The following is a 15153-nucleotide window of genomic DNA, read 5'->3' on the forward strand; positions in this document are numbered from 1 at the left end:
GACGGGCCCCCGAACAGCCCCCAGGGTTGGGGGGTTCCGGGGGCAGTGCCCGGTCAGGGGGGGCTGCGGGTCCGACATGGGCAGCAGCGAGCATGGGGGGCTGGAGGTTACCCCAAACACGGGGGGCTGGGGGTGTGCCCCAAACACGGGGGGCTGCAGGGTGTGTCCCCCCAAAACACGGGAGGTGTGCCCCCAAACACGGGGGGTGTACCCCAAACACGGGGGGGTTCCTGGGTGTCCCCCCCAAACACGGGGGTCACGCTGCCCCCCCCCGTGCCCCCCAGGCTGCGCCCCCCGGCCCTGGGGGGGGTGGGGGTCCTGCAGCCGCTCCTGCGGGGTGGGGGTCGCTCTGCGGCGCCGGAGGGAGACCCCGCCCGGGGGGGGCTGCGCCCACCGCCCCGACACCGGCACCGGAACCGACACCGGCACCGGAACCGAAACCGACACCGGCACCGGCACGGACAGCGGCACCGGAACCGACAGCGGAACCGAAACCGACACCGGCACCGGAACCGACACCGGCCCCGGCACCGGCACCCGAACCGGCACGGACAGCGGCACCGGAACCGACACCGGAACCGACACTGAAACCCGCGTGTGCTTCCTGCGAGCCTGCCCAGGTACCCCCCAACCCTGAGAACCTGCCCAGGTACCCCCAAACCCGCCCCGGCAGGGCGGGGACCCCCAGTAAGGGCAGGACCTTCAGGAGTGGAGGGACCCCCCTATGGGTGGGAACCCCGGGGGTCTGGGCTCTGCAGGGTGGGACCGATCCCCCTTTCCGGGCAGGGACCCCCCGAGTCTGGGACCCCCATCCCCGGCCGGGGGGATCCCCAGGTGCGGGGGGCTCGGGCTCTGCCGTCCCCAGTCCCGGGGGTCTCGCTGCCCACTCGGGGGCTCGGGGGGTCCCGAGGGGGGCCCTGTGGGTCAGGGGGTGTCTCTGGGGCGCTGTGGGGGCGCTGCCCCCCCTGACCGCCCCGTGCCCCCCCAGTTTCGGGCGGGTGGGCGCCCTGGGGCTCCTGGAGCGCCTGCGCCGCCCCGTGCGGGGGGGGGGCAGCAGATTCGCCGCCGCAGCTGCAGCGACCCCCCCCCAAAAAACGGGGGGCGGCCGTGCGAGGGAGGGGCGCTGCAGAGCCGGCCCTGCAACCTGCAGCCCTGCGGGGACCCCCCAGGTACGGGGGTACGGGGGGCACGGGGGGTACGGGGGACGCGGGGGGCACGGGGGGCACGGGGGGCTGGGACCCCCCTCCAACCCCAACCTTGTCCCCCCGTCCCTCAACGCCACCACTGCCCCTCCCCAATTCCCCCCCGGGAACCCCGAGCCCCCAAACCCCCCGTGCTCACCCCAAGCACCCTGAAATCCCCAAAGCCCCCCAACTCCTCCATCCCTGACTGCTCCAATGGCCTACCCCGTCCCCGACCCCCCAAACCTCCCCGGGCCCCCTAAACCTTTCCCCGCTGACCCCCCCGTGTCTCCCCAGCCTGCCCCCCCCAGGCGCTGCTGGTGCCCCCGGGGGGGTGCGAGGATCTGGGGGTCCCCCCGTGCCCCCCGACCTGCGCGGACCTGAGTGGGAACAGCTCGTGCCCGGGGGGCTGCCAGGAAGGTCGGGGGGCTTTGGGGGGCACGGGGGGGGGCGTGGGAGGGTCCGGGAGGGGCTCGGGGGGCGGCTTGGGTGGGGCTGGAGGGGGGCACGGGGGGATTTGGGGGGATTTGGGGGGATTTGGGGGGAACTGGGAACTTGGAAGGGCATGGAGGGGCTTGAGGGGGCTTGGAAGGGAACTCGGGGAGGGTTTGGGAATTTGGGGGGGCACGGAGCAGTCCGGGAGGTTGGGGGGCGTTTAGGGCCCGTGGTGAGGGGCACAGGAGGCTGACGCCCCCCTGAACGCCCCCACCCCAGGCTGCCGGTGCCGGCCCGGGCTGGTGCTGCAGGGGAGCGGCTGCATCGAGCCCAGGTACCCCAGAACCCCGCTGTGCCCCGATCGCCATAACCCAGACACCTCTGTACCCCAAATCCCACCGGTACTGAACCCTGCTGCACCCCGAACCCATCTGTACCCCAAATCTCACTGATACCCGAACCCTGCTGCACCCCGAACCCATCTGTACCCCGATCCCCATAACCCAGACACCTCTGTACCCCAAATCCCACCGGTACTGAACCCTGATGCACCCCGAACCCATCTGTACCCCAAACCCCATAACCCAGACCCATCTGTACCCCAAATCTCACCGGTACCTGCTCCCTGCTGCACCCCGAACCCATCTGTACCCCAAACCCCATAACCCAGACACCTCTGTACCCCAAATCCCACCGGTACTGAACCCTGCTGCACCCCGAACCCATCTGTACCCCGATCCCCATAACCCAGAACCCATCTGTACCCCAAATCCCACCGGTACCCGAACCCTGCTGCACCCCGAACCCATCTGTACCCCAAATCCCACAGGTACCTGCTCCCTGCTGCTCCCCGAACCCATCTGTACCCCAAACCCCATAACCCAGACACCTCTGTACCCCAAATCCCACCGGTACCTGCTCCCTGCTGCACCCCGAACCCATCTGTACCCCAAACCCCATAACCCAGACACCTCTGTACCCCAAATCCCACCGGTACCTGCTCCCTGCTGCACCCCGAACCCATCTGTACCCCAAACCCCATAACCCAGACACCTCTGTACCCCAAATCCCACCGGTGCCCGAACCCTGCTGCACCCCGAACCCATCTGTACCCCGATCCCCATAACCCAGACACCTCTGTACCCCAAATCCCACCGGTACCTGCTCCCTGCTGCACCCCGAACCCATCTGTACCCCGATCCCCATAACCCAGACACCTCTGTACCCCAAATCCCACCGGTACTGAACCCTGCTGCGCCCCGAACCCATCTGTACCCCGATCCCCACAACCCAGACACCTCTGTACCCCAAATCCCACCGGTACCTGCTCCCTGCTGCACCCCAAACCCATCTGTACCCCAACCCCCGGTGCTGGGTGTCCCCAGACAATGGGGCCCCTGAATATCTGGGGGCTCCCAGGGGCTCCCCAGGGTTTGGGGTGACCCTCCTTTTCCCTCCAGCGCCTGCGGGGTCCCTGCGGGGGTGATGGGGGTGCCCGGGGATCGGGGCCCCCCTGAATCCTGCGGGTGGTCGCGCTGGACCCCCTGGACCCGCTGTGACTGCGGCACCGGGACCCGGCAGCGCTTCAGGTGAGGGGGGTCTGCCCCATAGCGGGGGGGTCTGACCCATAGCGGGGGGGCTGACCCATAACAGGGGTGTCTGACCCATAGCGGGGGGGTCTGCCCCATAGCGGGGGGGTCTGACCCATAGCGGGGGTGTCTGACCCATAATGGGGATCCTGACCCATAACGGGGTGTCTGACCCATAACGGGGGGTCTGACCCATAACGGGGGTCCTGCTCCATAACGGGGGGTCCTGCTCCATAACGGGGGGTCCTGCCCCATAACGGGGTGTCTGACCCATAATGAGGGTCCTGCCCCGTAACGGGGTTCCTGCCCCATACCGGGGTTCCTGCCCCATAACGGGGGTCCTGCCCCATAACGAGGGTCCTGCCCCATAATGGGGGTCCTGCCCCATAACGGGGGTCCTGCCCCATAACGGGGTTCCTGCTCCATAACGGGGGTCCTGCCCCATACCGGGGTTCCTGCCCCATAACGGGAGGTCCTGCCCCATAACGGGAGGTCCTGCCCCATAACGGATGTCCTGCCCCATACCGGGGGTCCTGCCCCATAACGAGGGTCCTGCCCCATAACGGGGGTCCTGCCCCATAACGGGGTTCCTGCCCCATACCGGGGGTCCTGCCCCATACCGGGGGTCCTGCCCCGCTCCCCACAGGTCCCCCACCAACCCCGCGGCCGCGCCGGGCGGTGCCCCCTGCACCGGGAGCCCCCGAGAGGAGCGGGGCTGTGCCGAGCTCTGCGGCCCCGGTACGTGCCAGGATCCCCCCGAGACCCCCGAGCCCCGGAGCCCCGGAGCCGGGACCCCCGAGCGCCCCCGCGGCCCCTCGAGCGCCGCGTGTCCGTCTGTCCGTCTGTCCGCAGAGCCCGGGAGCGCGGGGCCGCCTGCGGGGGCCGCCGGGGTGCCGGGGGGCACTGAGACCCCAGGGTCCCCAGAGAGCCCATGGACCCCAGGGTCCCCAGGGTCCCCAGGACCGCCGTGGGCGCTGGAGCCAGCGTGGGGCACGGAGCTGCCGTGGGGCACGGAGCCGCTGTGGGTCCCGGAATCCCCGGAGCCCCCCGAGCCACCGGAACCCCCAGGGTCCCCAGAACCCCCAGAACCCCCGGAGTCCCCGGAGGCCGCGCTCGGCCCGTGGTCGCCCTGGAGCGCGGAGCCCTCGCCGGTGCCGGTGTCTCCCTGGAGCGCGGAGCCCGCCCGCGCCCCCGAGGCGCCGGTGCCCGCCCGGTGGTCGCCGTGGGGGCCGTGGGGCGGCTGCAGCGCCCCGTGCGGGGGCGGCGAGCGCTGGCGCCAACGGGGCTGCGGGACCCCCCCGTGCCCGGGACCGGCGCTGCAGAGCCAGAGCTGCCACAGCCACGCGTGCCGCGGTGAGTGCCACCGGCAGGGCACCGGGGACACCGGCACGGGGACACCGACACGGGGACATGGACACGGGGACACCGGCAGGGGGACACCGACACGGGGATCTGGACAGGGGGACACCGACAAGGACCCTGACAGGGACACCGACACGGGGACATCGACACTGACAGGGACACCGACAGGGACAGTCCGACACGGGGACACCGACATGGGGACACCGACACGGGGACATCGACATAGGGACCCTCACTCAGGGATCCCAAAACAGGGACCCTGACCCAGACACTGTCACCCGTAGATGCCACCCAGAGCCCCTGGGCACAGCCCTGCCCGGTCCCACAGCCCTGCCCCACAGTGCCCCACAGTGCCCCACAGCGCTGCCCTGTCCCACAGCCCTGCCCCACAGACCCCGCACTGCCCCACAGACCCCCGTGCCCCACAGACCCCGCACTGCCCCACAGATCCCCGTGCCCCACAGACCCCCGTGCCCCACAGCGCTGCCCCTCACCCCGGGGTGCTCAGGGGTGTTTTTGGGGGTGCAGAGGCTGGGTGCCCCCCATCACTGAGGGTTTTTTGGGGGGTGTGCAGAGGCCGGGTGCCCCCCATCACTGGGGGTTTTTTGGGGGGTGTGCAGAGGCCGGGTGCCCCCCATCACTGAGGGTTTTTTGGGGGGTGTGCAGAGGCCGGGTGCCCCCCGGGGCGGACGTTCCGTGAGTGCGGGGGGCGCTCGGGGTGTCCCCGGAGCTGCGCCCACCTCGGGGGGGCCGTGGGGTGCGCGGGGGGGTGCCAGGAGGGCTGTCACTGCCCCCCCGGCACCTTCCTGCACCGCCGCACCTGCCTGCAGGTGAGACCCCTCCCCATGGGGGTGCTGCCCCCAAAGCCGGGCTGGGAATGATGGGGGGAATTTGGGGTTTGGGATGGGGTCCTCAAATCCACGGGAGCCCCTCAGAGTGCCCGGGGGTCCCGGGGGGGGGGATCCCGTTTGTGGGGGTGTCCTGGGGTGAGGGGGCTCCCTGGGCCATGGGGGCTCTGTGGGCTCCCCCCGGCAGAGTGGGCCCGGGGTTGGGGGGTCCCTGGGTCGGGGGGATCATGGGGAGGGGTGAGTGACCCCTGGGGCAGTGAGGGGGTCCCCAAGGTGCTTCTGTGGGGTGGTGGGTGTCCCATGGGTGCCCCCCAGGAACAGTGGGGGGGGTCGTGGGGTCCCTGGGTCTGTGGTTTGGGGTGCTTTGGGGGTCTCTGGGTCTGTGGTTGGGGTTGTTTGGGGTCCCTGGGTCTGTGGTTTGGGGCGGTGTGGGGTCTCTGGGTCTGGTTTGGGGTCCTTGGGTCTGGTTTGGAGTCTCTGGGTCTGGTTTGGGGTCCCTGGGCCTGGTTTGGGGTCCTTGGGTCTGGTTTGGGGTCCCTGGGCCTGGTTTGGGGTCCCTGGGCCTGGTTTGGGGTGGTTGGGGTCCCTAGGTCTGTGGTTTGGGGTCTCTGGTTCTGTGGTTTAGGGTGGTTTGAGGTCCCTAGCTCTGTGGTTTGGGATGGTTCAGGGTCTGGGGGGTCTGTGGTTTGGGGTGGTTTGGGGTCCTTGGGTCTGGTTTGGGGTCTCTGGGTCTGTGGGTGCCCCCCGGGACCCCCACCCCCGGTTCAGCCCCAGCAGTGCCCCTGCTCGGTGCCGGCCGCGCTGCTGGGGGGGGGCACCCCCGGGACCCCCCCCGGGACCCCCCCCGGGACACCCCCCGGGACCCCCCCCGGCCCGGAGCCCTCCGGGACCCCCGCTGGGGACCCCGCGATCGTGGAGCTGCCGCCGGGCGGGACCCTGAGCCTGGGCTGCGCCCGCTGGTGAGGAGGGGTCACCCCGGGGCCTCCCCCCGCCCCTCCCCGCGCCCGCTGCCCCCCTGAGCCCCTGTGCCCCCCAGCACGTGCCTGTGGGGCCGCCTGCGCTGCGCCCCCCCCGGGGGCTCCGCCTGCAACGGGACCGCGACACCGAACTGTGCCAGCGGCCCCTGTGCCGGTGGGTACCGGCCCCATAGTCCCCCTGCCCTATACCGGGGACACGGCCCCACAGCCCCCCTGCCCCACACCGAACTGTGCCAGCGGCCCCTGTGCCGGTGGGTACCGGCCCCATAGCCCCACAGACCCCTGCCCTATACCGGGGGTACGGCCCCATAGCCCCCTGCCCCACACCGAACTGTGCCAGCGGCCCCTGTGCCGGTGGGTACCGGCCCCATAGCCCCACAGACCCCTGCCCTATACCGGGGGTACGGCCCCATAGCCCCCTGCCCCACACCGAACTGTGCCAGCGGCCCCTGTGCCGGTGGGTACCGGCCCCATAGCCCCCCTGCCCTATACCGGGGGTACGGCCCCACAGCCCCCCTGCCCCACACCGAACTGTGCCAGCGGCCCCTGTGCCGGTGGGTACCGGCCCCATAGTCCCCCTGCCCTATACCGGGGACACGGCCCCACAGCCCCCTGCCCCACACCGAACTGCCCGAGCCCCCCCTGTGCCGGTGGGTACCGGCCCCATAGCCCCACAGACCCCTGCCCTATACCGGGGGTACAGCCCCACAGCCCCCCTGCCCCACACCGAACTGCCCGAGCCCCCCCTGTGCCGGTGGGTACCGGCCCCATAGCCCCACAGACCCCTGCCCTATACCGGGGACACGGCCCCATAGTCCCCCTGCCCCACACTGGTGGGTCCCAGCCCCACTGAGGGGGGCCCTGGTGGCCCCGGGGGTGTCACCGGCTGCTTGTGCCCCCACAGCGGAGCCCGGCCCCACACCCGATCTCGGCCCCATATCAGATCTCGGCCCCACACCCGATCTCGGCCCCATATCGGATCTCAGCCCCACAGCCCCAGGTGAGGGTCCCACCCCTGTGCCGCCCACCCCGGGGGTCTGCCCCACCCCACCCCGCCCCACTGACGGGTCCGTCCCGCAGGGGCCGAGCAGGAGCCCGGGGGGTCTCCGATGGCCCCGGCGGTCCCGTGGGGGCCGTGGGGGCCGTGGGGACCCTGCAGCCAGAGCTGCACCCGCCCCGAGAGCCCCGCGAGCCGCAGCCGCCACCGGGACTGCGCGGGGGGAAACTGTGGGGCGGGGGCGAGCACCGACACACGGCCCTGCAACCTGCCGCACTGCGAAGGTACGGGGGATATGGGGTTAATGGGGTCACCCTGCAACCTGCCGCACTGCGAAGGTACGGGAGATATGGGGTTAATGGGGTAACACCGCAACACTGCCAGGGTACGGGGGATATGGGGTTAATGGGGTAACACCGCAACCTGCAGCACTGCCAGGATATGGGGTTTGGGGGTCTCTGGGGGTCCCACTCGCTGTGGATGATCTGGGATATCTCTGCCCCTCTGTGGGAGGTTTTGGGGTACATTTTGGGGTACATTTTGGGGTACATTTTTGGGGTCTCTCTGACACTGACATTCCCCGCAGCCCCCCCGTGCCCGAAGCCCCCCTCTGAGGAGGTTTTGGGGTACATTTTGGGGTATTTTTGGGGTCTCTCTGACGCTGCCGTTCCCCGCAGCCCCCCCGTGCCCGATGCCCCCCTGTGGGATGTTTTGGGGGTATATTTGGGGGTATATTTTGGGGTCTCTCTCACACTGCCGTTCCCCGCAGCCCCCCCGTGCCCGACGCCCCCCTGCCCGTGCCGCTGGAGCCCCTGGGGTCCCTGGGGGTCGTGCTCGCGGCCCTGCGGGGGGGGGCAGCAGCGGCGGCTCCGCGCCTTCGCCCCCCCCGGGCCCGGGGAGCGCTGGTGCCCCCAAATCCTGGGGGGGGGCCACGAGCAGCGCCGGCCGTGCGGGGTGACGGCGTGCCGGGGTGCGGGACGGGGCTGGGGGAAACGGGGTGCGGGACCGGGGCTGGGGGGGATCGGGCGGTGGGGGGCATTAAGGGGTGTTGGGGCGGGGGCGTGAGGGGGCTATGGGGGGACACTGCCGGGATATTGGGGTGGCGGGGGGAGCCGAGACCGGGGAGATCTTGGGGGGTCTCAGAGGGGCTGTGGTGGGATCAGGGGCTTGTGGAGACTGGGGGGGCGTGGGGACCCCTGGGGGCTTTTGAGGGGGGGCTTAAGGGGGCTCGGGGGGGCTCTCGGGGTCTATCTGGGTGGTTCAGGGGGGCAGAGACCGCGGGTCTCGGGGGGGTCTCAGGGCGAACCCGGGCGGTTCGGGGTGGCTCGGGGGTCCCGGGGGGTCTCGGGGGGTCTCGGAGCGATCCCGGGGCTCACCCCCTGCCCCCCCTCCCCCCGCAGTGAACGGCGCGTGGTCCCCGTGGGGTCCCTGGTCGCGCTGTGACGTCACGTGCGGGGGGGGCCGCTCCGTGCGCAGCCGCTCCTGCTCCAGACCCCCCCCCAAAAACGGGGGCAGCCCCTGCCCCGGGGCGGGGCACGAGCTGCGCGTCTGCAACGCCCGCGCCTGCGGTACGGGGGGGTCTGGGGGGGCACCGGGGGAGTCTGGGGGCACCGGGAGGGATTGGGGGGCACCGGGAGGGGCCGGGGTGCCCTGGGGGGCTCGGCGGTCCCTGGCGCTGTCGGGACGCTGACCATGCCCCCCCAGGCCCGCGGTGCCCCCCCGGGCAGACCGAGTCCCCCTGTGCCACCCGGTGCCCGCGGAGCTGCCGGGACCTGCAGGAGGGGGTGTCCTGCGTGGTGGGGGCGCCCTGCGAGCCGGGCTGCCGCTGCCCCCCCGGTGAGACCCCGGGACCCCCCGGGACCCCCGTGTGTGAGCCCCCGGGGCCCGGCCCCCCTGAGCCTGTCCCTGTCCCCACAGGGACCCTGGAGCAGGACGGGGGCTGTGTCCCCCCCTGTCCCTGTCCCATCCCCGTCCCTGTCCGTGTCCCTGACCGTGTCCCTGTCCCATCCCTGTCTCATCCCTGTCCCTGTCCCTGACCCTGTCCCATCCCTGTCCCTGTCCCTGACCCCATCCCTGTCCCATCCCCATCGCAGGCACCCTGGAGCAGGACGGGGGCTGCGTGCCCCCCGCGCTGTGCCCCTGCCTGGACTCGGGGGGGCACCTCTGGGTGCCGGGGGGGGGCGGCCCCGCCCGGGGCTGCCGGAACTGCACGTGCGCGGGGGGGCGGCTGCGCTGCGGGCCGGGGGGGTGCCCGCCCCCCCCCGCGACCCCCGGGACCCCCCCCGGCACCGCCCCCTGCGCCTGGAGCCGCTGGAGCCAGTGGGGACCCTGCAGTGCCACCTGCGGGGGGGGGCGGCAGCTGCGACACCGGTGAGCGGGGGGGACACGGGGACGGGGGGGGGACACGGCACCTTGGGGACACGGGACAGTCGGGGGGGACACGGAACTCTGGGGACACAGAACTTGGGAGGAATAGGGTGTATGTGGGGGGGTCATGAACATGGGGGGCACCTCTGGGGGGGCCACCTCACCTTGGGGACATGTCACACCGGGGGGGGACACACGGGCTGGGCTGCGACAAGGAGGGAATGCGGGGGTCGGGGGGGACACATGGCACACTGGGGACACGGGACAGTCCGGGGGGGACACACGGGGCTGGGGTGCGACACTGAGGGGACACGGGGGTCGTGGGGTGAACACGGCACCTTGGGGACATGGGACAGTCCGGGGGGGACACACGGGCTGCGTTGTGACACGGGGGTTGTGGGGGGGACACGGCACCTTGGGGACACCCGGGGGGGGACACACGGAACTGTGGGGACACAGAACTTGGGAGGGAATGAATGCGGTGTCTGCTGGGGGGGGTCATGAACTTGGGGGGCACCTCGGGGGCGCCACCTCACCTTGGGGACACACGTGGCGCTGGGGGGAGGACACGGGGGTGACGTGACGCTGGGGGGGCTCCGGTGCCCCCCAATGCCCCGTGTGACCCCCCAGGACCCCCATTCCCCCCGAGGGCGGGGGGGCGCCGTGTGGAGCCCCCCAGGAGCAGGCGCGGGGCTGCGAGGAGGCGCCGTGCCCGCCGCTGTGCCCCTGGGCGGGGGGCGAGCGGGCGCTGGGCGAGCGCTGGAGCCCCGGCCCGTGCCGGCTCTGGTGAGTGCGGGGCGCCGGGGGGCTCGGGGGGCTCGGAGAGACCCCCGCCCACCGCCTGTGCCCGCCCTTCCCGCAGCACCTGCACCCCCGAGGGACCCGACTGCGGGGACACGCCGTGCGCCGCCGGTATGGGGGGGATTGCCGGGTCCTGGGGGGGTCTCAGGGGGACTGGGGGGTCCTGGGGAGGGCACGGGGACCTCACGGGGCATTGGGGGATCCCGGTGACCCCGGTGCCCCCCGTGCCCCCCAGAGCCGTGTGACTGGAGCCCCTGGGGGCCCTGGGGACCCTGCAGCGACCCCTGCGCGGGGGGGTCCCGCCTGCGCCACCGGCACCCCCGGCACCCCGAGCCCCCCGGGCGGGCGTGCGCGGGGGTCCGCACCCAGAGCGAGAGCTGCGGCTCCAGCGCCTGCCCCGGTAATGCCGGGAACGCCGGGAGCCCCCGGTACCCCCTCCCTCCCTGCGCCCCCTGAAAGCCCCGGTAACCCCGGGCGCCCCCGCAGAGCCCCGGTGCGGCGGGGGGGGCCGCGGCCGCAGCCCCTGCGCCGGGCGCTGCCCCCGGAGCTGCGCGGACACCTGGGCGCCGGTGCAGTGTCTGCAGGGACCGTGCGAGACAGGTACGGCCCGGCCCCGCACCGGGCTGGCCCCGGGCACCCGCCGTGTCCCCAGGGCGTCCCCGAGCCCCCACCGTGTCCCCACGGCGCCCCCCGCCCGCAGGGTGCCGGTGCCCCCCCGGGCAGCTGCTGCAGGACGGGCACTGCGTCCCCCTGAGCCGCTGCCGCTGCGGGACCCCCGGCGGGGACAGCGGGAGCCGCGAGGTGGCCCCGGGCACCGTGACCCGCGTCGGGTGCCACGACTGGTGCGTGACACCGAGGGGCGGGCACGGCGGGACGGGCACGGGGGACAGGGTGGGACGGGCACGGTGACAATGGGAGGGACACGGGGGACAGAGTGGGACGGGCACGGTGGCAATGGGACAGGCACGGGGGACAGGGTGGGACGGGCACGGTGACGGTGGGACGGACACGGGGGACAGAGTGGGAGAGGCACGGGGGACAGGGTGGGACGGGCACGGTGACAATGGGACGGGCACGGTGACGGTGGCGCAGGCACGGTGACAGTAGGGCGGGCCCAGGGGACAGAGTGGGACAAGCACGGGGGACAGGGTGGGACGGGCACAGTGACAATGGGACGGGCACGGTGACGGTGGGGCTGGCACGGGGGACAGGGACGAACGGGCACAGTGCTGGCGGAACGGGCACCTTGGCGGTGCCACACGGCAGGGCCCCACGCGCGGTGACGGTGACACGCGTGTCACCCCCGGTGCAGCACCTGCGAGAACGGGACCCTGACCTGCCCAGCGCTGCCGTGTCCCTCCCCGGAGCCCGCGACTCCCGCCAGCACCATGTCCTCCGTGTCCTCCGTGTCCCCTGTGTCCCCCATGTCCCCCGGGTCCTCCGTGTCCCCCATGTCCCCCGTGTCCCCCGTGTCCCCCATGTCCCCCATGTCCCCCACGTCCCCCATGTCCTCCATGTCCCCTGTGTCCCCTTGGTCCCCCGTGTCCTCCGTGTCCTCCGTGTCCCCCGTGTCCCCCGTGTCCCCCGTGTCCCCTTGGTCCCCCGTGTCCCCGCTGTCGCCCTCGCCCCCTCTGCCGGCCCCGCTCCCCCTCTCTCCCGAGCCCGCCGTGTCCCCCTGGTCCCCCTGGTCCCGCTGCTCCCGCAGCTGCGGCGGCGGCACCCGGAGGCGGCAGCGGCAGTGCCGGGAGGGCCCCGGGCCGGGGCCGCCGTGCGGGGAGAGCCCCGGCGAGGAGACGGCGGCGTGTAACCCCCAGGCGTGCCCCGGTGAGAGCGGGGACACCGGGGACACGGGGGGGAAGCGGGGAAAAGGAGGGAACGGGAGAGGAGAACGGGAGAGGGGAACGGAGGGATGGAGGGAGGGAGGGAGGGCCGGGGCAATGGAAGGAGGGAGAGGTCAGGGCGGTGCCGGTGCCGTTCCCGGTGCCATTCCCGGGGTGATTTTCGCTGCGGTTCCCGGTGCGGTTCCTGGTGCCGTTCCCGGTGCCATTCCATTTCCCGGTGCAGTTCCCGTTCCCATTCCCGGTGCTGATCTCGGTGCCATTCCCGGTGCCGTTCGCGGTGCCATTCCCAGTGTGATTCCCGTTCCCATTCCCGGTGCCGTTCCCGTTCCCGGCGTGATTCCAGTTCCCGTTCCCGGTGTGATTCCCGTTCCCGTTCGCAGTGCCGTTCCCGGTGGCCCCAAGCTGCCCCCCGGGCGAGGTGTGGCTGGACCCCGGCCCCGCGTGCGAGCGCAGCTGCCGGGACCTTGCGGAGCCCCCCGGGACCTGCGGGGGGACCCCCGCGACCCCCGGAACCTCCGGATCCCCCGCGACCCCCGGGACCCCCGTGACTCCAGACAGCTCCAGCGCCCCCGGGGTCCCCACGACCCCCGGCACCCCCGGCACGCCCGGGACCCTCGGGACCGCCTCGCCGCCCCCGCGCTGCGCCTGCGCCCCCGGGCGGTACCGGAACGGCTCCGGGCAGTGCGTGAGCGCGGGCGGCTGCGGCTGCCGGTACCGAGGGGCGCTGCGAGCGGTGAGCGGGGCTGGGGGCGCGGGCGGGGGTCCCTGACCCGCGTCCGGGGGTCCCTGAGCAATGTTGGGGTCCCGGCCCCCCCCCGCAGGCCGGCAGCGAGTGGCGGGAGCCGTGCGGGACCTGTCGCTGCTCCGAGGGACGCGTCACCTGCGGCAGCTCCTGCCCCGCGCTCACCTGCCCCGAGGTGCGGGGCTCGGGGGGCTCGGGGGGCTCTGGGGGAGCTCTGGGGGCCCGGGGCTGAGCCTGGGGGTCCCCGCAGGGCGCGGAGCCGGTGCGGGAGCCCGGGAGCTGCTGCCCCGTGTGCCGGGACGAGTGGCCAGGTGAGACCCCGCGCCCGGGGAGGGGCGGCCCCGGCAGCGCCCCCGCTCACGCCGTGTCCCCCCCGGTGCAGAGGAGCCCCCCGGGCCGTGCCGGCTCCTCACGGCGCTCCGGACCGTCGCCAAGGGCGCGTGTGTCCTGCGGGGCGTCCGCGTCACCTACTGCGCCGGGGCGTGCCGCTCCCGCACCGCCGTCAGCGCGCAGGTACGGGGGGCGCGGGGGGACCCCGGCCCCGCCTGCTGCCCCGAGCCGCCTCTGCCCGGCCCGGGGCTCTCCGGGGGTGTTCGGGGTGACCGGGGCTGTCTGTCCCTGCGTGTCTGGCTCTCCCCGGTGCCCCGGTGCTCCCGGCCCGTCCCCGCCGTGACCCGGTGTCCGCAGGAGCCGTACGTGCGGTCGCTGTGCGAGTGCTGCAGTTACCGGCTGGACCCCGCCCGGCCCGTGCGGGCGCTGCTGCTGCCGTGCCCCCGGGGCCGCCCCCGGCCCGCGCTGCTGCCCCGCATCGCCGAGTGCCGCTGCGAGCCCTGCCGGGGTGCGGGAACGGGGGAATTGGGGGAATTGGGGGGATCCTGCCGGGCTCTGGGGGATCCTGCGGGGGCTCTGGGGACTGGGGGGATCCTGAGGGTCTCTGGGGTGCGGGGAGATCCTGCGGGGCTCCGGGGGCTGGGGTGGATCCTGCCGGGGGGATCCTGTCGGGGCTCAGGGGTCCAGGCAGAGCGGGGAGATCCTGCCGAGATGCGGGACCGGGGAACCTGCGGGCTCCGGGACTCGAGGGATCCTGCCGGGCTGTGCGGGGATCCTGAGGGGGCTCCGGAGCTGGGGGGATCCTGAGGGGTTCTGGGGGCACACGCGGCTCCCGCACTGCCCAGAGCGCTGCGAGTGGAGAAGGGGCTGTCCCGGGGGTCCCGGGGGGCTGCGGGGGGGGAATCGGGGACAGCCGGAGCCTCCTGTCCCGCAGGTGGGGACTTCAGCCGGCGCTGAGAGACCCCCGGACACCGCCCCTCCGGCCCCCGTGTCGGCATCGAGGAGACCCTTTTGGATACCAATAAACGATCGATAATCGATAATTAATCGTTAACAGATAACCTCACCCGGGGCACTGGGGGAACTGGGGGGGGACACTGGAGGGCACTGGGATGTACTGGGGGTCTCTGGGGGGAGGCACTGGGATGAACTGAGATGAACGGGGGGACTGGAGGGGGCACTGGGATGAACTGGGGGTCTCAGGAGAGCACTGGGGGTCTCGGGGGCGGCGGGGGCTGCAGTTTCCCCCGCTACCACACGAGGGCGCCCCACAGAGAGGTGGGTCCGGGCCCCTCCGGGATGCGGGGACACCGCGGGATGGACACTCTGGGGACAGTCTCAGGGACAGTCTCAGGGACACTCTGGGGTGCACTCCGGGGACACTGTGGGGACACTGCGAGGACACTCTGGGGTTCCCCCTTGGGTGCCCCGGCGCCAATGGCGGCCGCGCTCTCGCCCCGTCACGGAGAAGGCGCCGCCGCCGCGTGATGGCGCAACCAGCGGCCAATGGCGAGCGGCCGCGGCGCGGTGACGTCATAACCACGCGCCTCGGTGGCGGCCCGTGCGCGGGGCCCGGGCGGGAGAGGTCAGAGAGGGCCGGGAGCGGGAACGGGGATGGGAAACGGATCGGGAACGGGGATTGGATCGGGATCAGGAACGGGAACTGGATTGAGAATGGGAACG

The 15153-nt window shown here is 72.9% G+C and overlaps 1 protein-coding gene across 1 annotated transcript in view; it reads left to right on the forward strand.

Annotated features, from left to right (window-relative positions):
* Nucleotides 1–14427, forward strand: part of LOC134428950 (SCO-spondin-like) — a 32695-nt gene extending 18268 nt beyond the window's left edge. Inside the window, 29 exon segments of the mRNA XM_063176025.1 lie at nucleotides 285–620; nucleotides 989–1041; nucleotides 1043–1169; nucleotides 1479–1601; nucleotides 1896–1950; nucleotides 2368–2445; nucleotides 3077–3205; nucleotides 3852–4558; nucleotides 5234–5437; nucleotides 6436–6546; nucleotides 7297–7392; nucleotides 7473–7727; nucleotides 8159–8359; nucleotides 8790–8957; nucleotides 9094–9225; nucleotides 9483–9759; nucleotides 10387–10542; nucleotides 10619–10668; nucleotides 10793–10957; nucleotides 11044–11157; nucleotides 11258–11399; nucleotides 11870–11992; nucleotides 12263–12381; nucleotides 12779–13131; nucleotides 13220–13315; nucleotides 13391–13451; nucleotides 13523–13653; nucleotides 13828–13978; nucleotides 14405–14427. Of these exon segments, the coding sequence (XP_063032095.1) occupies nucleotides 285–620; nucleotides 989–1041; nucleotides 1043–1169; nucleotides 1479–1601; nucleotides 1896–1950; nucleotides 2368–2445; nucleotides 3077–3205; nucleotides 3852–4558; nucleotides 5234–5437; nucleotides 6436–6546; nucleotides 7297–7392; nucleotides 7473–7727; nucleotides 8159–8359; nucleotides 8790–8957; nucleotides 9094–9225; nucleotides 9483–9759; nucleotides 10387–10542; nucleotides 10619–10668; nucleotides 10793–10957; nucleotides 11044–11157; nucleotides 11258–11399; nucleotides 11870–11992; nucleotides 12263–12381; nucleotides 12779–13131; nucleotides 13220–13315; nucleotides 13391–13451; nucleotides 13523–13653; nucleotides 13828–13978; nucleotides 14405–14427 (4736 nt within the window).
* Nucleotides 14428–15153: the final 726 nt, after the last annotated feature.

The sequence above is a fragment of the Melospiza melodia genome, chromosome 1 (genome assembly GCF_035770615.1).
Source record: "Melospiza melodia melodia isolate bMelMel2 chromosome 1, bMelMel2.pri, whole genome shotgun sequence".
Taxonomy (NCBI): Eukaryota; Metazoa; Chordata; class Aves; order Passeriformes; family Passerellidae; genus Melospiza; species Melospiza melodia.